This window comes from Cryptomeria japonica, chromosome 3 (assembly GCF_030272615.1).
Source record: "Cryptomeria japonica chromosome 3, Sugi_1.0, whole genome shotgun sequence".
Classification (NCBI taxonomy): Eukaryota; Viridiplantae; Streptophyta; class Pinopsida; order Cupressales; family Cupressaceae; genus Cryptomeria; species Cryptomeria japonica.
In genome coordinates, this window is record NC_081407.1 from 18,542,809 (window position 1) to 18,566,379 (window position 23,571).

General features: G+C 35.2%; 1 protein-coding gene across 8 annotated transcripts; it reads right to left on the minus strand.

Annotated features, from left to right (window-relative positions):
• Positions 1-10,089: 10,089 nt before the first annotated feature.
• On the minus strand, positions 10,090-16,992 carry LOC131049121 (receptor-like protein 12). 8 transcript variants are annotated; one of them, XM_059218005.1, is made up of 8 exons: positions 13,576-16,992; positions 13,252-13,423; positions 12,582-12,678; positions 12,293-12,460; positions 12,042-12,159; positions 11,012-11,938; positions 10,790-10,898; positions 10,090-10,688 (listed from the first exon to the last, which is right to left on the minus strand). In XM_059218005.1, exon 1 carries the CDS (start codon positions 16,830-16,832, stop codon positions 13,641-13,643), a length of 3,192 nt encoding a protein of 1,063 aa, XP_059073988.1. In that variant the 5' UTR covers positions 16,833-16,992; the 3' UTR covers positions 10,090-10,688; positions 10,790-10,898; positions 11,012-11,938; positions 12,042-12,159; positions 12,293-12,460; positions 12,582-12,678; positions 13,252-13,423; positions 13,576-13,640. The 8 variants fall into 8 exon arrangements, 7 of the variants coding, with proteins under 7 accessions (XP_059073988.1, XP_059073986.1, XP_059073989.1 ...); XM_059218003.1 differs by having other exon boundaries at positions 12,042-12,164; XM_059218006.1 differs by having other exon boundaries at positions 11,012-11,360; positions 11,486-12,164.
• Between the last annotated feature and the right edge of the window lie 6,579 nt (positions 16,993-23,571).

A 23,571-nucleotide genomic window follows, 5' to 3' on the forward strand; every position in this document is an offset into this window, starting at 1 on the left:
TCCATATTTTGGCTAAGAGTGGCTATAGTGGAAATGGTTGTGGCGCAAATGAACAAGGAATTAAAGTTCCTTTAGAACATAACATGCATGAATATTCATTTGGACTTGGATATAATCTTTCTAAGCCCACCAAAGCATCTAAAAGACCATCTCTCAATGTGAATGCTATATTTAGTAGTGATGATGATCTCACTTCAACTAAATCATCTTCTATCAACTCTCATTCCCCTCATAAGGAAATCTTGGCGATGAACAAATCTCTTTATGACTCCCCTCAAATTTCTAAATCCACTTATGAATCTTTATCTCCTATTCATCATAAAGTCCTTTCCTCCAGGGATAAGGCTCTAATAAATTACACTCATCCCTCTTCTAAGATTTCTTGTGACTTTTCTTCTTCAATTTTTATCATTTTATACATGTTTTTGATCTCACTTATAGTTGAGCATTTAGCATGTCATATTCAAATACCTCATTCAATCTATCATGTCTTTAAATAACATTAATGGCTATTATGTTGCTCATCATTATGTGACATTGGTAGCTCATTTACTGGGGGCTCATTGTCATTCATGATGGTACAATTTCAAGTGCAATCATATTTTTGAAGCAACATAATAGCCTAATTTTTCTATGTTATCTCTTGTTCCTATGGGGTAATAGTGTGGAAATATTGATTATCTTTTCTTTAGAATCCTCTTTTCCTAGATATGGGAGAAGATGTGTATTCTCTTTCTTATCCTACCCACTTCTTGTGAGGAGCATTTTACATACACTAATGTCTTGCTTGCATGAACTCATGTGAGTATGTAGTACATTTTGCTTATGTCTAAATCTCTCCCTAGAAGATTGTGTAAGTCCTTCTCATTGTCCTTATCCTTGGGAGGCAATGATCTTTCCTTATTTTTATCTAAGGATCCACTTTTTCCTATTTCGTGGATGGTGTGAACTTTATTACTTGATGTTATTCCTTGTATGCATTTGTTGTTGTTTGTTCAAGGATTCTCTCTTACAAGAGGTGTAAGTCCTTGATTACAACCTCTTTTGCACTTGGTAAAATACATCCATAATGAATTCACTCTCCCAATTGGGTTAAAAAGAGCGTCATCCTTCATTAAGAATCACGTTCACCTCGCAAAAGGAGGAAGTATTGCATTCTTATTCTCTTCTTTGTCTTATTCTAGAAGATGTTATATTTGTCTAAGACAATTCCTCTTGGGGATAGGTGTCTTTTGTACAAAGATTTCTTCTCCTCTAAGGATCTCCTTTACACATACTACAAGATGTCCCTTTTCAACTATCTTATCCTTGCTTAAAGAGTAAAAAACTCTCTTGCTTGGATCTATGACATTGTTGCATTTTTGGGGTATCTTCTTTTGTGATGAAGGTAGGTATCCTTGTTCTACCTTGCTTATGACATAAACATTACACTTTTTGAGCAATGGGTCATTCTCGGAACCAGAGCACAGACTCTTAGAGCGAGATGTCTCCATTTTTTCTTTTATGCAAGGTGATTATTCTCGGAACCAGAGCACAGACTCTTAGAGCGAGAAGTCACGCTTTTGTACTATACATATACAGGTTGTAGCATACTCGGGCATAGACTCCTATTAGGTGGTTCTAACCTCACTTACACACACATGCACGAGGTTGAGTGGAACTAGTGGCATAAGGCTAGACTTTCTCACTCTCCTCCCTTACATGGATCACCTAGACAGACTCTAGGGGCTAGTTTTCCATGTCCTTTGTCCCATGGATCACCTAGACAGACTCTAGGGGCTAGTTTTCCATGTCCTTTTTCCCATGGATCACCTAGACAAGATCTAGGGGCGAGAATTCCATGTTTTCTCTCTCACTATTCTTCTCATGGATCACCAATGTGTGTATTCATGCTTTTTTCCTTTCTTTTCTTCTCTTTGCATTTTGTTTCCATTTACATCCTTCATCTTGTGTTAGAGAACTCTCAAATCCTCACACTCTTTGTTGTGTTGGAATTGAGATTTAGTCCTCTTTCGTACCAAATGATTCTCCATTAGTTTTTGATCTCATACCAAATCTTCTTGTGAGCATTTGTCATCAATATTCTTTAACAATTCGAAGTGGTAAACATGATACCCTGTTTCAACTCACTAAAATTAGCAAGCCGAAACAGGGGGGGGCATATAGCTACCCTTGAATTTTCATCACCTTCCTTAGTAAGCATTAGGTGATTTTGTGATCTAACATGTGTTTTGTAGGGTGTGGTTCCTAACTATGTACTGCAGATACCGCTGGGGGCTTCGTTCGACAGACTTATGGATATATCCTTTTTCAAATAATGTTTACTTTTCTATACTTTAGCTTGCATATGCACGTAGTGTTCATATGACCGGTAAAGTGGGGGCTAAATGTAGCGTCGTAAATTGTACGCACTTGCTAAAGTGGTACAATTTCACACCTAGTTTAGCACCCGCCTTGGCACATTTTGCATTTTGCATTGCATTTCCCCTTTAGCACTTAATTAATTAAATTAATTAGGTCTAAGGTCTTATTTCATCATCTTCCACATCATAAAGTTGGGCCCTTTCATCAAAAGTGTGCCCCTTTCATTTTATTCCTCCAATACATCATTTAATCAAAAACCCTAATTAGGTCCTATTTTGAACTTGGGGGCTTGATTTCGGGGGTCAAAACATCTCGAAATCACCTGTAACTTCGGGATTCGCTCTAAAATCATCGTATCCGACGGCCCTAAAAATTTGGTGAAAAGTTGTCGGGACCATGGCACCCGGAGTGCACATGGTCCCGGACATTTTTCTCGAAATTTTAGGAGCACGATCCAATCATAAAATAAATCTTAACCCCAAGAAATTGGCGGGAGATTCAATCTCTAGGTCGGCCAAAAGTTGAAATTAAGACCTAGGGTTTCATATATAAGAGCTCTCTTTCTTCATTTGAAAGGATAGGATTTTTTGGTTTCAAGGACCTTCTATGCAGCGAAAGAGCAGATCTTTGAAGACTTCAACAACATTCAACATCCATCCATCAAGCATCCATCAATTTCATTCATCCATTTAGGGCTTTGAAGGCATTGAAGAACAATAAGGGATCACCGACTGAAGATTGGCTTGTACCCCTCCCTTGGGGTTGGGTATGATTTCATGTTGTTTTCATGTCTTTGCATAAGCTTCATTATATCATTTGTATTCATGCTTTAGATCACTTTGCATCTTGATTTGGAGCATTTACATTATCATTTACAAGCAATTAGGGTTTACTTTCTAGGTTGCTCTAGTTTGCTTACTTGCATTTTAGGATCTGGCACACACACAAGGTCTGCACACAAATTACTTTTACAATACAACTTGGCTATTCGTGGAGGTGGAAATCACCAAAGCGGGGGTTTGACTAAGGCAAAACCCTATATAGCCGCCCAAAACACCTTTTCAGATATAAGTGCAGATTTCGGGATTCAGACGACGCCGCAAGTTGCAGATCCGAAAGAAGCAGACGGAGACGGGACCACACACCAAGTTTCGGAGCAGAAGACCAGGACAGGGGCGTGGGGCACCCTGGTCCTGCCAGGACAGGGGCGCTAGGCGCCCTGGTCCCTGGGACAGGGGCGCTGGGCGCCCTGGTCCTCCTGACAGACAACATTTCCGACAATTTTCCAGAGTGCAAAACAACAGTTTCAGGTGCAGTTTCAGGTGCAGAATCAGGACAGTGGCGCCCGCGCCCCCGTCCCGAACATTTCCACTCAGATTTTGACTCCGGGTACGCATTTGCATTCTTGTCTTATCTTTGTATTTACAGCTTTTCATAGTTTAAGTTCAATTCTGCAATCTTGTTATTAGTTCATACTTGCACTTTGGGATTAGGAATTGAACTTGTACCATTTTATCTTTCAATTACAACAAAGGAATAGAAATCCTAATAGGTAGCCCGTGGCTCTCTCTTCTACAAAAAGAAGTAGCCAATTGTGTGATACCTCTAGGCTCTTTCGTATTCCGCAATGTGTGTCAAAAGGTAGGATTAGGACATGTTAGCCTAGTCTCGCTTTTTCCCCTACACAATGGTACAGCATGATTCACAGTTTATTGTGACATATATGACATGCCTTAACATACGTGACATTGTTATGTTGGATAAACCATTCATAACCTTCAAGTTCACCAACAACAATACAGCGGAGAGAAGAGTTGCCTGCGAGCCTTCATAAAGGCCCTCAGATGCCTTCTCAAGTAGAGGGACATCATGAACAAAATCAAGGTCATCTTCATCATCATGATCAGCTGCGCGAGTACTAAATGAGTCATGGATCAATGTATTTGTACCATCATCTTCAATTGTGTTTTCTGGCTCATGATCATCATCTTCAATGGGATCATTATCTTCAGCTTCGATATTCACACCTCCATGTTCGTCCACTTTGAAAACCATATTCTCAGGGTTGTGTTGATCCATACCATGTGCTCTGGGGTGCTCGACCTATATAAAATTGATATACATAAATAAACCGTGATCATGATCTCATCATCACGTGATTTATTATGTATATAAATTGTCAAAATGATATAATGAAAAACTTATCAATGGATGATAATCATGTCCACCTTCAATGTGACCATGCAGCCTACAATGTTTCTTCGTTGTTTTGATTAGAAGTCTTCTAGTCTTTAACCCTTTACAAATTTTGCACGGACAATAACATTTTCCATCACCTTTTCTTTTCAAGTTAGACCACAATCTAGCAATTGTCTTCTTATTTTGTTGTTCGTTGATATTGTCTGACATGGTCTTTCTTCACAGGCAAGAAAATAGAAATTATTGTCTGACATGGTCTTTCCCTCAAGAGCTGGCAGATCCTTCTTCCATACTTCAATTCTATTTTCTCAAAGGACAATCCTAAAAATCCATGCATTGCAAACAACTTTTTACACCTTTGTTGGTTGTGGTGGCGTCACTGAGAGTTTACATCAATAAATGAAGAACATGCCAATGCTTTTAATGCAGCAATAGAAGTCTATCTCTTATTCAATATCTCTAGTGAAACCCCCATGATCTTTTGTTGGAGTAGAATTTGTTATATTCTAGAAAGGGTCTTATCCTTTGTTGATGGGATATTCATCTACCTCAAGAAATAACTGTTCTTTTCTCCAACAAGAAGTGGAACTAAATGAAGATCTAGCACCATGAAATTAATCCTCAAAAGGATTACTATAGTTAGTTTTGGTAGATAATGATCTGGGTAAAATACTAATATGGCTTTACGAAACATTATGTACTAGCTTAGCATACTCTAACAACTTTGGTGCGACATGCTACATCCAATTAAGTCTCCATCGGTATCTCTATTGTGTTTATGGATTGGGAATCAATGTACTCTTTTAATACACAGATTTTACTTTCAACTGAGGAGGTTTGTATGTACTTACTTGTCTTTTGATTGTATCCCTATTTCAAGAATTTCTTCTATCAACAAATCATTTGTTGTAAGTTGTACAAGTGGAAGCTTGAACATGCTTTTCATGCTAGCCTTGTTGATACGTTCAACACCATCTTGTGCAACAAATCTTTAGAACTCCATTTTTCCAAATTGAAGAGTGAGTATTAGGGACAATCTAGGACACTTACAAAGGTTTTGCAAGAGAGATAAATAGACCTAAATGTTATGGCTTAATAATGATCAATAGGTAAACAGATAAGAAACTCTCAATATCAAAATGACTTTCTCAATTGTCTTTACTAGAAATGGATAGATCTGCTAATAATGGCTTTATGACTGTATGTCAACTTTAGACTCAATCCAAGAAGACCTATAACTAATATGCGATATCTAGATTTATGATCTCTATAATATAACAATCCCATAATTATGTTTCCACGCATCTATACCACAACACAAACATCATGCTAGTGTTTAGCCATAGCAATTGATATCCTAATTATAGAATGTGAAATATGCACATAACTATGAATAAAGATTAAGAAAAACAAAGAAAGATGCTTATTGCAAACATAAATGACTAATGGACAAGAATTGAATTCATTGTAGATAGTTTTGAATATCAAATTCACTTATTTGTGTGCATTTAGTAACTCATGTACTTGTGGCCAACCATTTATCTCTTTCATAAATTAAACACTTATTAATAAAATTAAATGGCTGAGTAATTATGTTTTAGTTGAAATTGAAAATAAAATATTTTATTTCAGGACAGCTCACACTATTCCCTATCATATTTTAGACTCTTGGTTTTGTTAGTAGTGGTTTGATGTCTTTGGAGCTGATCATTGCATTTCTATAGTTATGTTTGCCAGCCTACTCCCAGCCTGTGCCAAAATGGGAGCTTTGGAACAGGGTATGGACATCCATCAAAGCATAAAAGATAGAGGAATTTTGTCAGATGTAGTTGCAACTGCACAAAATGGATTTGTTGAGAAGGCTTTAGAAACTTTCAAGCAAATGCAATCGGCAGGTGTAAAGCCAAATTCCACAACCATTGCTACTATCCTCCCTGCCTGTAACAAAATGGGAGATTTGGAACAGGGTATGGACATTCATCGAAGCATAAAGGATAGAGAAATTTTGTCAGATGTTGTAGTTGTAACTGCCTTGGTAGACATGTATGCAAAATGTGGAAGCATAGACAAGGCACGTGAACTATTTGATAGAATGCCTGAAAGAAATGTTGTCTCGTGGACTGCAACGATTGCTAGATATGCACAAAATGGATTTGTCGAAAAGGCTTTAGACACTTTCAAGCAAATAAAATTGGAAGGCATAAAGCCAAATTCCACAACCTTTGCCACCATCCTCCTTGCCTATGCAAAAATGGGAGCTTTGGAATAGGGTATGGACATCCATCAAAGCATAACGGATAGAGGAATTTTGTTAGGTGTTATACTTGCAAATGCCCTGCTTGACATGAATGCAAAATGTGGAAACATGGACAAGGCTCGTGAATTGTTTGATAAGATGCCGCAAAGAGATGTGATCTCATGTGAACAATCAACACGCGCATATACGGGAGGAAGGGATTGCTGATACAAAATTGAACGCTCACTCCTCAATCACAATTCTATGGTTTTATGAGATTAAACTAGGACAATTAACCACCACATGTATATTTTTTGCAACATGAAATTAAAAACTAGGGCAATTTGAATCTACCTCCTGCGTGGGATTGCCTTCGACGTGGGTTTGATGTTCTTGGGGGTTGAAGTCGCCACAGACGCCTACACGGGATTGCAATTCACAAATGAATTCCCCGCCTCTTTTTTTATTTTGTAATGGCCGCTGTCGTCGGAATTATGACGAACTCGAGCACTTTTTTGAAAAAAAGAAAATTCTCATTGCTAATGTCTTCTTCGTCAAAACCAAATGGGTAATTTCCGTCGGAATTACGATGAATGCAGACATTTTTTCATTAAAAAATCAAATTTGGCCACAATATACCTTCTCCGTCGGAAACCTCAGTCGAAAATCTAGTCCAAATGTATTAATGATTTGAAGGAATCCCTAACTTTTCGTGAAAGACCTAAGGAAAAAGACAAGAAGAATGAGAAGCATGATAAATCCAAGTCTAGACGGAGATCCAAATCTCCTAGAAAGTCCAAAGTTTTTTGCTGGAATTATGGTAAATCATGACACTTTTGTAAGGATTGCAAAGTAGACAAGAAGAATAAAAAGAAGAAGTTGATTCTGATTTTGACTTTGAGAAGGAAGATGGTGATGCATTCATTGCTGTTTTGGTCACTCATGTAGGTAACAATGCATGGTTAATCGACTTAGATGCATCATTTCATATGACTTCTAATAAAGACTAATTTTTTGAATATGAAGAATTTAATGGAGGTAAGGTGTACTTGGGTCATAATTCTCATTTAGATATTATTGGTCGTGATAAAGTTAGAATCAAGTTTCCTGGTGGTAGAGTAAAAAGGATTAGTGGTGTGTTGCATATCTTTGGACTAAAATAAAATTTGTCAAACTTATAGATGCAAATGTGTAGGTAGTCTTTTATGACGTAGGATGTAAAATAGTTAGAGGTGTTATAGTGATTGCTGGAGGTGTTTGATTTGGCACATTGTATAAGCTAGAAGCATACACTATTGAGTGTAATATCACTTTTGTGAAAAACAAATATATGGATACTTCGTTGATGGGTTTGAGGGTTTCACCTTGAATAGATGGACATGGCTTTTGGGTACTTAAGGGTTCTCTTTCTTCTGGAGAAAAAATACTTATAGAGAAGACTATGTTATGGCACCAAAGGCTTGGCCACATTGGAGAAAAGGTTCTAAGGACCTTGAAAAACAAAAAAATTGTTGAAAATTTGAATGATTATAATCTTGATTTTAATTTTTGTGACCATTGCATTTATGGAAAGAAAAAAAAACCACATTCAATTTTACTTGAGTTCTCATAAATCGTGTGTTGTGTTGGACCTTATCCATTTTAATGCATTCGGTTGTACAGATGTTCCTTCTATTGGAAAAACCACATATTATATTGATTATTTTAGCAGAGGGACATGGTTATATTTTCTAAAGAGTAAATATGAATTTTTCAATAGATTTAAAGAATTTAAAGTAGTGGTTTAGTTGTAGACTAGAAAGAAAATAAAATGTTTGAGAACTAATAATGACAACGTATTTTTCTCTAATCATTTTGATAGATTATGCAAAGGCTATGGCATCAATAGAAAAAAGACAATTCCATATTCTCCACAATAGAATGAAGCTAGAGAAAGAATGAACACGACATTGATGGAGAATGCTAGGAGTATGTTGAGTGGTGCTAGTCCAGAACAAAAGTTTTGGGATGAAGTTGTTGCCACTACTTGCTTCCTGAAAGACTAAAGAAAGAACATAATACATTGTGTGCAAATAACATTTCTTCCCTTAAGAAGAAATAGATACACTGGTATTTGGAGAATTCGTTCCCATAAACTAGATGAATAGGGAATCCAAATCCAAATGTGCCTCTAAAAGTTTTCTCAAATATCTAGGATGGAATGAGATGGTGATCCATAATCTTGTGAAGGCTAATGTTGAACAAGCTCCAAAGAAAATGATTATGGGTTAACAATGATGATTTGGTTTTCATGAAAGAGGAGATGAATGCATTCAAAATGATCCTCCAAATCTACAATATGAAAATCCCAAATAAAGATGACGTGTCTGATTGTTATGAATCCCAAGTAGTTGCATCTATAAGACTTGATGAGTGTGTTGATATACAAAATTAATATGGGGCATGGATGTGATGATATTAATATGATTAGGATAAATAAAATATGGATATTGGGTCTTGATATGAAGAGTGGGAATTGAAGACAAGCTTTTGAATCATTAAAACATGCAAGACTTGTGATAAATCAAGCTTCTCTAAAGTATGATCATAAAGGGTATGTTATCTACATGATGAAGAGGAATAAGGAAGTCTTGTCCAAAGTGTGGGAACAATCTAACTCTAACACAAAAAAATGTCTCATACAATACACATATTGTCAAGATTAATACAACAAAACAATCCTACTACATGAACTACATGATCGATAATATTACATCAATCTTATCTACTCCTTAGTATGTCTAGTTTAGAACTAAATCCATAAAGATAGAGAAAAATATTAAGATACTTGAAATTTAAGATACTTGAAATTTGTTAGGTGGAAATTTATTTAATTAATTTAAGAAGAAATGACGATGAAATGTGTTACTCATTTATTCACTGTCTACAATAAGAACAAAAGACATTGAATGTTCATTTATTCATATGTAAACATCATTCAAAATCCGATACACTAATCATTCTAGAGATCTTTCAATTTGAAACACTTATGCCCAAACTGCTTATCTTCTATCCTCTTCCATGACTGTCAAGCCAGTCTAATCAATTGAATTGACCTAGAAGGACAATGATCTTTTTCATTATTCTCTCGTCCAAACTTGTAACTTCTAAAAGAAATCTATTCAAAATAAAACCAAAAAATTTAAAATATCTTAGTGCTAACTCGAAACCAGAAAAAAAAGTTTAAAAATACATTAATGCTCTGTATTTTGCTTTGTTCATGTAAACACAAGCCAATGTAGGCCTATATCTTCAACAACAAAAAAATACCTGTTTCTTAGTTATTTTAGAAAAACTTAGAGAAATAGAGATCAAAAATATCCGATCCGCCTTTGCTCTGTATTTTGTTAAAGCAATTCTTGGAAAATTTGAGAATGGTGGCTCACAAGTACATGACATTAATGGCAGAGTTTTTGGAGTATAATGCTACCATGCTAGCAGCTCACCAAATGAATGTGGTGACATCTTTACATCATATACACTGCATTTACAATAAACTAAAACTTAATAGATGGGATATATAGCCATGTTTTCCCATCTGCTCTTGCCTAAACATAGACAGGGCACTTGACTGATACAGTAGAGGAGTTTCCCATCATTTCTCTAGGAAAAGATAAGACAGGAAATTTTCCTTTTCTAACTAATACACGGTGCATACATGGTGCCGCTGCCCTGAATATGATGGATTTGAAAAAGCTTGAAAATAGTGGAGTTGAAATGATGTAATAAATGAAGTCAGAAAGAATCTTTCTTCATTTCAGAAAGATAATGAAGCCCCTGAAACACAGTTTATGTTCTCCTCTGGCTGTACTTTGTAGGCTCAGTCAAGGATGTTAGGAACTGTTGAAACCTGCATTGGACCAAACGTTCCAAAATTCAGGTGGCCAGATAGAAAAGCTATGCCATTTAAATTAATATTAAGTATGACAACTAAAGGCCAGCTGGGCTTACTGCTGTGAAGTGTGAAGGAGGAAAGCATTTCCATGCCTCTAACAACTGCATGAGAAGTTGGCAGGTACAAGATTTTGCACCATTCCTCTTCTTGTCTCTAACAATGTATCTGCTGATTTTAGAAACTTTAATTACAACTACAAAACTCTAATAGAGTTAAAGCATTGCAAATTTGACCTTGTCCAAGAAAACAAACATGGAGACAAAACTTAAAAGCCTTACCAGAGTTGGGAAGCATCTTTCTGTTCCACTTCTTGGCCAATCCTGTGAAGATTCCTGCCTGGAGTCGATAGCTGCATAAGGGAATTAGCACCTAGATGACCACAATCATAATAAAGTGGATGACCGGACACAACCCCTCGGCCATGATTATATTCATGTTAGGATGAACAGGGCATCCAGGGACCAGGACCTTCTCAGAGGCAGAGTTCCTGCGCATATCAGTCTTCAGAGCATTGCTTATTTTCATGTTCAACACCACCAGCATTGCAAGGGTTACTCTTTTGCTCGGCTCCAAATCCATCTTCCCTTCAACCTGCTGTGCCGTTATGCATTTCATCTTCTTGCATCTCTGAATACTTATTATTAAAGACGAGTAAGCACTAGATTTTGATGAAATCAAAACTAACTTTGTTTAACGACAATCTGAAAACACATGCTTCATAGAATTCTTGATGGATTTTAAACCCTTATCACCTGAATTCTGAATTGATACTGTGAGAGAACTGGTCTGTGTCTCTTCTTTTCATATTCTCTATGCAGTTCAGTAGCTTGGGTAAGTCATCCCAGGCAATGGAACCAATATCCCCAAGTTCATCCTCCCTCTTGTTCTGAATGATCTTCCTATCAGCACTACTTTCTACTGTTAATTTTGTATCTCCCGCCAAGCAACAAATTAACATTTTATTCAGACTAGCACTTTCAAATCCTGAAACAGAAGATATGCCCATTGTGTCTGCATCTTGAGCCTTGATATTTAAAATGGAGGTATTCTTATGAACATCTTTCCTACCATGTGCATCAATTCTGAAAAAGCCAATGAGCCTGTGCTTTCCCAACAAAGATTGATGTCTAAGACCCGTGTTGTTGAGTCTGGAACATTGAAACACTGTCTACTGTCGTGCCTCTCCCAATTATTCAGCCAAAAAACTGAATAATATTTTCCAATTTTAAGATTAATAAAAGTTGGCTTCAGTGAAAATCTGAAATCCCATGCTCCATAAAAATGTTGTGGAATTTAAATATTTTTCACCTGCATTGTAAATTGGCGTTGTGAAAGAATTGTTCCTATCTTGTGCTCTGTGCAGTTCACTAGCCCAGGTAAGTCATTCAAGGCAATGGGGCCAATATCCACCAGTTCATCCTTCCTCCTGTTCTGAACAATCTTTCTATCAGCAGTAATCTAACAACTTTCAAATGCTGAAATAGTATATATGCCTATTGTTTATGCGTATTGAGGCTTGATAGTAGAAGTGAAAGCATTCTAATTAGCACATTTCTTACCATTCAAATCAATTCTGAAAATGCCATGAATTTTGTGCTTTCCGCACAAAGATTCCCTTCAGAAGCTTTGAACTAAATGATCAATTATATGCCTTGACTATCCATAGAAAGCCCTTGTAAAGCAACTCCTCCTCTTCCCCCATCAGTTTTAACCTTTAAGTGGCTCAGCTGTCATAAAACAAATAATATTTATTATTCATAGATACTTCTTGTTAATCAGCATCACAATAAAAAGGAAAGCTCAAACAAGCTCTACTTTAAAGACTATTATTCAATGCAAGGTGCGTACCAGCTATTTTTGGAAGAGCAGGTATGGGAATAGAGATTGTCCCAAACTCCAATAAAAATCTGCTCTAATTGAGAAGTTTGAATTAAAAACCTGTACACTGAAAGCATATCAAGGTTCATCACTCAGGAATAATCATCCAAGACCAGATTGACCAAAGCATATGAGAAATTTATCTAGAATAGAATAAAACTACAATTGAATAATTTGTCCTTTCCACTCAACTCATTGACCTGCAAAGACTGACACTATCCTAGTTTATACATAAGCCGACTTTTGTAACAATAAAGATATCTTAGTTTATACAAAGATATCATTATCTTAGAGTTTCGGGACTTCTTTAAAATCTGTTTTTGTCTTAATCCAAAACAACAAAGATATCACAGATTTAAAAACAGATATAATTATGAAAAATTGAATGTTACTATATACTACGTACATGTTAAAATATAAATCTCAAAAACATAATTCACTGGCTTAGCAGAATAAATGGGAACTATTAATAATGTTTATCAAATGTTGGAATTTTCACGATATGCTTATCTAAAAATTTAAAAATCAACATGTCAATTCCAGGAATCAATATGATAATGGAGAAATACAATGAAAAATCAGAATTGAAATAACATGAAGATTGAATAAAAACTTCTTTTCTGATTAGTTGAGTTTGTACCTATGTAACTCTGAAAGCCCCAACATGACAGAATTATATAGATGAATTTGTTGTACTTCTCTATTCTCAACAAGAGGAAACTGCATTTATTTAGGGCCAAAACGTGCTTCACTTGGGAATGTTAGTTCCTGATCTAAATATCCAACAGGATATTCTTGACTTCAATTAAAACCTGGGCAGAAGATGCATAAAAACTAGCTTTATCAGATTTGTACAAACTAGTTTTAAGCTGTTCTACAAAATCATTAACATAAAGAAAATTTGTCATTGATTGTAAAAATCATTAACATAAAAGAAAATTTATGAATTAAATAGTAAACTTACTCTTTCTTTATTGGTGGTTAAACAATCAGCATCAGGTGTACAGGAGATGAAGATCACAAAATGTCTTATTTTGTACAATACAATTTTTCTTTGAATGTTTGAGAAAGGGAGTCAATAATTTTATCCATAATTCTGAAACATTTTACACTCCAAGATTTGCTGAAACATAACACCCAAATCAGAGTTGAAAATCCAAATGTATAGCCCATTCCCATTCCCACATCCCACCATATATCTTCCTCCAATACTTCTTTATTTTTTTCATCATCACTGGAAGAAGCAATATGATTTTCTGAACATGACACATTGATTTGTAGGCCACATAGATCTAAATTGTTGGAAAATGATGAAGAATCAAATGTCATCATTTGTCCTCCTTGCGGTATCACTCCTGATAGATTATTATGAGACACATCAAAGTAGCTCAAATATGTAAGATATTGCAGCTCAGCAGGAAACACCCCAGACAATTCATTTTTGGAAAGATCAAGTGATTCTAGCTGTACCATACTTCCCAAAGATTTTGGAATCTCGCCGCTGAATTGATTTCTTGAAACATTTAGAATTATCAATCCTTTGAGGGATTCAATATCCCAAGGTATTTTACCTGATAAATTGTTGTATGATAGATCAAGACATTTTACTAATCTCAAAGTTCTCGCATACTCCATATCTTGTGCTTTGTTCTTAATGATTATGCTATCTATATAAATCCTACCAACATTTGTAGTATTTAATTCAATAGTTTCTGTATTTTCTGTCTGATTTGCCATTGCACTCGACTTCATAAAACCACTTGGAATAATGCCTGAAAATTTGTTGCTTGACATATCCAATATCTGAAGATTTTGCAAACTGGATAGTTCTGATGGTATTTGCCCAACAAATATATTCGACTTTAATACTAGGATGCGAAGCCTTTTCAATTTTTCAATCCAAGTAGAAATGCCCCCATGAATATTGTTATTCCTCAGATCTAAGATTTCCAAAGAACTACAATTTCCAAGAGATGATGGTATATTCCCTCTTAGCCCATTGAGACCAAGTTTCAATGTTTCTAGATAAGTCATATTCCCAAATATACTAGGAATTGTGCCCTTGAGATCATTATTTTCTAGATTTAACATGGACAAGCTAGAGCATTGATCTAAACTTGAGGGAATCCTACCTTTAAGCCTATTATTTGACAAGTCTAAAATTTGCAAATTTCTTGACTCACAAATAGAATGTGGAATGACACCACTCAAATTGTTTTTCGACAATGATAGAAATGAAAGACCTTGTCCATATTTACCAATTCCTGATGGAATGGGTCCTTCAAATAGATTCTCTGAAAGATCTAAGAAGTTCACATTTTGTAGAGGGAGGGGAATATTTCCTTGTAACTGATTATTATGCAGATCAATAGTTGAGATTTGACGATAATTATTTTCAAAACCAGGCAGCTTCAAGGGTAAATTACCTACAAATTGGTTACAAGAGAGGTTGAGATAATTAAGGGGCATAGAATCCCATATCCAATTAGGAATATTTCCATTGAGAGAGTTTTGAGACAAATCTAGTGAGCGTAAGAAGTATTGGGTTGAAATGAAAGCTGGAAAACCCCCTTGTATATTACAAGATCCCAAATATAAGTATTGAAGTTGAAAATTGGGAATATAAGTGTCATTGGCTTTTATAGTCAACATATTCCTTGAAAGATATAATCTTTGAATATTGGGTATTTTATCAAAAAAAGAAAACGTGTAATCTCCCCTTAGTTTGTTGTTGCTAAGATCAAGTTGTGTGAGTTTGGTGAGGTTACCTAAGGAGGTTGGAATTGTACCATTCAAAGAGTTATAACCCAAGGCAAGATATGTGAGCTTTGACAGCTTGCCCAAAGATGTTGGGATGGTGCCACTCAAAGAGTTGGAGCTCAAGATAAGATATGTGAGCTTTGACAGCTCACCCAAAGATGTTGGGATGGTGCCACTCAAAGAGTTAGAGCTCAAGACAAGATATGTGAGCTTTGACAGCTCACCCAAAGATGTTGGGATGGTGCCACTCAAAGAGTTAGAGCTCAAGACAAGATATGTGAGCTTTGACAGCTCACCCAAAGATGTTGGGATGGTACCATTCAGAGAGTTATAACCCAAGTCAAGATATGTGAGCTTTGATAGCTTGCCCAAAGATGTTGTGATGGTGCCACTCAAAGAGTTTGAACTCAAGGCAAGATATGTGAGCTTTGATAGCTCACCCAAAGATGTTGGGATGGTGCCACTCAAAGAGTTTGAACTTAGATCACAATATCTGAGCTTTGACAGCTTACCCAAGAAGCTTGGGATTGTACCATTCAAAGAGTTTTGACTCAAATCAAGATATGCAAGATTTGATAGCTTACCCAAAGATGTAGGGATGGTACCACTAAAAGAGTCTTCACTTAGGATAAGATGTGTAAGTTTGGAGAGGTTACCTAAGAAGGTTGGGATTGTACCACTCAAAGAGTAATACCTGAGCTCAAAATATGTGAGATTTGACAACTCACCCAAAGACGTTGGAATTGTGCCATTCAAATTGTCTCCAGTTAGGACAAGATGTGTGAGCTTGGAGAGGTTGCCCAAAAATGCTGGAAATGTACCATTCAAAGAGCTAGAACTCAAACCAACAAATGTGAGTTTTGATAGCTTATTCAAAGATGTTGGAATTATGTCACTCAAAGAGTTCCAACTGAGATCAAGATATATGAGCTCTGACAGATTACCTAAAGATGTTGGGATTGTACCATTCAAAAAATTATAATACAAATCCAAATATGTTAAGCTCGACATATAACCAATCTCTTTTGGAATCTGGCCACTAAAGTTAGAGTCGTACAGGCTTAAATACCTCAAATTGTTGAGTTTGTGAAACTGTGAAGGGATGGCAAGAGGAGGGTCGACGGCATTCGCAGTGAAGTTGAAGCGCTCCAGATGCCGCAATTGGAATAGTCCTCCACGAAGTTCTGTCCATGAGATGAAGGGCCAGAATTTAGTACGATCCCAGGAGGCATTAAGGGATTGAGGACTGAGATCTAAGGAAATGACGTGGGCAGTGATTGGGTGGCAGGTGATTCCTTCCCATGAGCAGCAGTTAGATCCCTTCCAGGATTGCAGTGTGTTAAAAGAGGAAGTGAAGTTGAGGCCCTGTTTGAAATCTAAGAGGGAATTCCTCTCATCCGCATGACATGCGGAGGAGAAGGGCATGATCAGCACTAATAGCAAGACCCACATCATCATCATTGCAGATTGCACAGCACTTCTCTATTCCTCCAAACAACTTGCTCCGTCTCTCTCTTGTAAAAATAATGGAAAATAAAGCTGATTTATAATTGTATTTCTCCCATCACTCGAAACAAATTCTACGTTTATTCTACGGGAGAAAGTGGGAGGAAATCTCCTCCATTCAATTTTCCACACTCGTTTTGTATGTAGAGTGGGTCGTTGAGAATTGAATGCATTTGTAGCAATTCCCATACTTGTTCAAAGTTTTTAAGGTAACCCACGTTTTCTTTTAACCAAATCAACACAAACTTTTTCAACGACTTGTTGGCATAGAATATTCGTCGATCATTTAATGGGGAGGAAATGTCGTGTTTATTATGAGCGAGTGTTTGTAATCAATTCAAACCACTATAAATCTCTGATAGAAAGAATAGCCTAGTTGTAATAAATTTAAAATTATTCGCTTTTAAAAAGATTTGAGAAAATTAAATGTATTTTAGTTGACATATATTGTGAAAGTTATAAATAAGATTATGGAATTATACTATTTTAATAAAAACAGATGTGTTCGTTGTGATTTTAGTCTAAATATTTTATATAATTTTTTTAGATAATAAATATTTATAGTATAGAAGTTTGAAGAGGCTTCATAAAGATAACAATAGCATCTTTGTTAAAATGTTTGAATTTCTTCCATCTAATGTTACAAGTGTTACATAATTATGTAGTTTACCTCACTTTAGAAATATTTGAGAAAATCCATTTAAATTTAGAATTGTGTCAAATCATATGACTAAATTTAGGGATTGGAATTTTTAAAAATGGAAGTACTTAATTGATTTTTACTCTCAATAGATAGGTGTCTATTGCTCATACTGCAAGTATTAAATTTAAAGCAAAATTGCTTAAATTTAAATATATAAAAAACCATAACGAAATATTAACTAAGACAATTTTAGAATTTGGCTAAAATTGAATCTACATTATTGAAATGACTAAAGATTAAATTTGCACTCATGGAAATGAACTCTGAGTGCATAAAATGGTCTTTGAATCATAGAAATTAAGCATTGATCTAAAAATAAATAAATATGTAGATGAAGTTTGGATTAAAGTTTAACTGTCTTGTGAAATGACTCAAGGGTGATGTCCTCATAAACTTGTCTTGGACACACATTTTAAATGCTTTGACATGAAAATAAATGAACAATGACTAATTAGAAGATGATTGGCTTGGAATTAGAGAGAAACTTAAATTTTTAAATAAGGGAGTCAAAGGCATACTAGGTAATTTATATTCTTATATATTCAAACTAATAATGTCCACTAATACAATGAAGTTATGTCTAAAGAAGGCTATAACACCCCCTTGTTCTCAATTTTTTATAAGAAAATTCAAGTCTTGATCACTATAATATGTCATGGATTGTAATAAAGTTTATTTACATATTCATCTATGAGGTTTACACTTGTATTACTTTATTCAAATATGTTATATTGATTTGTTCCATTTCATAATGTCTTATTACATTTGTTGTTAAACTTAAATTATTTTTTAAATTTTTTATTTTAAAAAAATGCTCTATTCCAATATTTATTTATTATTAATATATACATTAAAATATCATTTTAATTTGTTGGCTGATATAAGAAACGATCTTAATTTATTCTTAGTGCAAATTTTCTAGCCAAGTCGGAGAATCCTCAAGTCTTTCAAGTCATCGGTGGGAAAAGAGAGTAATAAAGAAAATGACCGTTCTCGCACGCGTATGATGACCAACTTACACCACAAACATAACTTTAGTCAGGTCAAATGCGTGGGTTTTCTCGCACGCTAAAGAAAAAGTGTCGAAAATAAACAGATTTGAGGGTCAGTAATCTGGTAAGTAGGTAGGTAATGACTATTCTCCCACACAAAACAAAAGTGTGGAAAATGAAAGGAAAGTAGGTAGGTAATGTGGGCGTACATGCAGAGTAATGAAAATGCAAGTGGGAATGACGAAAATTAGGGTAATCACATCTTCGTCGTTTGCTTCATTCGTCAAATTTAATTTGAATTCATCTCTTTTATAAGATAAAATTGTATTCCAAACAAAAATGAAAGAAAGTTGTGGAAAATAGAAGGAAAGCTTGCACGGTAGCTCAGTTTCATTTATATTTAACAATTATTATTATTTTTTTCTTTTTTTAAAAAAATTTAAAGGAGATTTTAATTATAATAATAATGTATTAGTTTATTTTTAAATTCATATTTAATAGATAAAATGTTATCTGAAAAAACTAATCATTGTCATCACATTTTTGTTTTTGTTTGAAAATGTTAGGATATAAATGTGTGTAATGTATTTTGAAGAAAATTACAAATGCATTCATGTTAAGTTAATAGAAGTAGATCATGTAAATTTTGTAAACGAGCAAAAAGCATTCAAGGACGTACAAGGAATATACTTACAATAGAATAAAATATCAAAAAACTAAGAGTACATATTTGAGAAAAAAATTCAAATTTTAGCAACCTTTAGAAATGGATCTAATTAGTGTTGGGCCACATTCATGAAGAATTAATATACCTTGATAGACCATTATTAATCACAAAAGAAGAAGAAAAAAAGAGTAGCAAATTTATTTGAGATAAGAGAGAAATCCATGAAAATAGACAATGAGTCCACCATCACATAGATAGAGGTGACATTTAGTGGTGGTTCCTTGCCATTGGAAAAAACTAAGATCCTAGAGTGAGGTATGCCAAAAGTGAATTTTTTATAGAACTTTTCATAACATAAGAGAGGAGTTCTTTTCAACAACTTTTATTAATGATACATATGAGATAGTTAAAAATGGTAAAGAATATAATATTTATGAAATTGTATAATTTCGAGAAAAAAAAAAGCCAACATGAATTCATGTTTGGATAATTAGTAGTGTCTAATAGTATATTTTTAACACAATTTCTAAGGATTGGTAACTGCACATGAAGTTTAATGTGTTGGTTGGAAATAGGGTATTCACTATTTTAGCTATGTAAGTAAGGAATGAGCCTACTTCTAATGCTACCACATTTAAAGAGGATGAGTGCAATAGATTCAATTTCAAATGTTTGGAAATGGGCTAAATGTTGATTGACTTTTGGTCCTTCTTTGTTTGAGTTGAAAAGAAACTATGGAAAGCTATAAACTGAATGCGAGATCTAGGACTAGAAATGTGAAATTGGCAAGACTCGACATGCACAAGTCATCTCAGATTAGGTATGTAGATACAATGTATATATTTGGAAATAGGAAGCAAAGACAAACTCGTGTTTGAAATCTAGACTTGAAAATACTAGATAGGGGTACTTGGGGAACCCTTGTCTAAGAGCTCGCAAATAGACAACATATGTCTTTTTAAGATCAAGATGCTATTCTGAGTGTTTCCATGAAGTTTTGTTGGAAAAGTGTGAGACAACTTCGCTTGGGGTGACCTTAACCTCCAATTTCTATCTCTATGATTTAAGTTGGTTCTACATGTATCAATCTGCTCTTTCATAATCTATATTTGTCATCTCCAAATCATGTCACCTACACATACAAAGGAGGAAAATGGTGTTGTTGATAAGGGTTTGCCTAGGTCAAACCCTAGGTTTGGAATCAACCCTATAATTGAATTAAAATTGAAAGGAAAGATTTGAAGTAAAATGTTGAATATTATACCTTAAGCTTGTTGAAGTTGATGAAGGTAGATGATGTAATGCTCCTTGAATGTGATCACAAGTGTTGGTGCAATAACATTACATGACAAGATATAAAGGAATCAATCATGAAAACGTGCTTGCATGAAGGTTGTCACAACTTGCTACTCCATAATGCTCAAATATGAAGAATGCTTGAAGGATATGGTGGGATGAGATGTCGCCTTGATGCTTGATGGATGTGAGTGAATGATAATGAATGTGGATGGATGATGAAATGAATTGAAAGATTTTTTTTACATAGGGTTCTCAAGATATTTTATAAATTAGGTTGACCTTGAATGGTCATAATGAGGCATTAGAATCGAGAATCAACTTGTGGGAAACAAGCACCGATATATTCAAAATTGGGCCCAGTTTTGAGGGACAAGAATGCCCTAGGCGCCCTTGTGAACAAGCCCCAAGCTTGAGAAGGTGCTTTGCATAAGAAGTATTTTTTTCTTTACCTTCTTTTTTTCTTCTTTTGGTTTCCTTGTAGATGTTGACAAATTTCAAGAATACTATATTATGAAGATTGATTTTAGAGATAGGTAAGGGGTTTGGTGTTGAGCTTAATATGGATTGTTGTCCAATGAGTTTATGAGATTGTGATTGATAATTATACCCTTTCAAGAGTCATCAAACAACTTGATGAAGCTCTGTCACAACTCAATGTGGATTATTGTTGAGTAATTTGAGAATTCGTGATTCAAGAGTTTGGGATTGAGAACTCAAGAATTCAGCTCAAAGCTACACCTTTTCAAGGGTCACGTGGTAGCTTGATGAAACTCTTCTTCATTCATGATTTGTTTCTTCAAATAAATATATTCTCAAGAATATGTATTTATTTTATGTAATCAACAAGCTTTGTGATGTAAACCTTAAGGGGGGACCCTTGGAAAAATATGATATTTTTGGGGTATATTGTAGGAAACATTTAATAATGGGGGAATTTGGCCTAAAATAGGTTATTACATTGTCATGATATGCAAATCATATAGTCGATGAACAATTTCCTCATTTTTTTATATATGTATGTTGGTCTTGCAATATAATAATAATCAAGCATTGGACACTTCAACCATTCTAGATCACATTTCTACCAAATTTATTTAACAAAACATTGACATAATTATTTCATAACTTGTTTGGCCTCACAAAAAAAAAATACCTAATGGATTTTTATGGGATTTTAAAAAATATATATAACCCCTAAATCTTCCATAAAATAAAATCAAATGCATTAACAACGAGTCAAACTTGAAAGTGGCTCTGAGGTTCAAAAAACCTTCATGTAATTTTTCTACAACATAAGTAGCATAATCAAAGGGTCTTGGCTCATATATCTGTACATTTGTTGCTAACACCAGTGGCCCAATATTAGCTACATCAGGGACCTCTATACCTCCAACCTGTCTGCATGACATATAGGTGTATTGTAAGTAGTGTCTGAAAATGTCCATGTTGAATGGGGGACCATCCTCTTTGATTAGAATGCCCTTCTCAACTCTGTGGAAAGCTAAGTTCCACCCTTTATAAGTAGTATCCATTCTAACAAATTCCTCCTCTAGTTCTTCAAACGACAAGGGTACATCAGGGTTATGGTCTAAGCTAAAAACTTCATCTATGGTGCCATGGCTAAATCTGATAAACACTTCACCATTTGGAAACTGAATGCATCTCTTCACAGAATTGTAATTTTTTACCAAGACTTCCATCAATCTGATATTTACGAAAACATTTGGAACAACTAGTTTACCTAAGTTGGTTATCCACGGGTTACAAATTGGCACTTCTTTGTCCTTTCTCAGAAAATGAAATAGGAAGAGACCATAACCTCTCACCTTTGTCCACACATCTCCAACCCCTTTAAACCTATCTTCAAGCTGGTCTTTTCTGGGCAAATGCTATTTCGACCTCCTTGATTTTGGGCCTAGGGACTGCAATTGATCAATGATATCTTGATTCAGTTTCCGTGCAGGAGGGACTTTCATTGTTTTGGATTTTTTAGACATGGATTCGGAGCCCTTAGCACTCCTCTTTCTTCCTGATGAACTTGCAGCCTCCATCACACGTGATGAATTGTGAGCAATAATTCTCACCTTGTGTGTTTATTACTAAGATGCGACTTGCGTTTGGTTCTTAATTTGCCTCCTGTGAGCCATCAATCTACTCAATTACATGCATTAAACACATGTTGCTTTAATTTTAGTTTTGAATTGTATCTGTAATGGCTCATCGATATATGCTTTTCCGATGAATTACTCCCTTGTCGCCATCGGCAATATTTCATTCCTTAAGAAGCTTTGTTTTTTATCGGTGTGTGTCTTCCCAAGCCCTCCATCGAGTATCAGCATAACCTTGAACAACCTTTGTCGATAGTTACTTTTTCCTCGATGAATCTCCTGCTCTGTTGTTTCCATCAAGCATTGGGATAGCTTGAAATGTTACACCCCAATCTCTTTAAGTTGTACCGATGACTAAGGCTTCTCTTACTATCGGTGTAAGTATCGGCTATCAGCAAGACAACAAATCGCATGTTCCAATAGCAAAATTCACGCCGATGATACTTTACTAATGACTCGGTCGGTGTATATCCTCCCGATGTGTCTATCGGGTATCGGGATAACTCCTATCCCCTTTTAGCGATAGTTAATCACTTCTCGATGACCTTTCGCTTTGCTAGGGTGATTTCTTCGGGGTAGGCTACACCAATGGTTTGATTTGCAGACTTGTGGAGTTCTAATGGACTTCTTCCATTTCTCTTCCACTTCTAGACATCCATACTCTCTTGTTGCTTAAAGAAAATGGAGAACTAAATGGTACTAAGATTAAGAAGCTACATACTCATCATGAGTAATGAGAAATAAACAATCTTGTCAAGCTTGAAATCAATGTGTAAGGCTAACTGAGTCATTTTGTCAAAAGTTGTCAAATAGTCCTATTCAGGTCCCAATTGTTCAAATAATGTAAATGTACCCATGGAAGGGTAATAAAGGTTTAATATGTTGTTTTGATTCCATTCTAAGGTGTTCAAAGTATCTAAGTAAT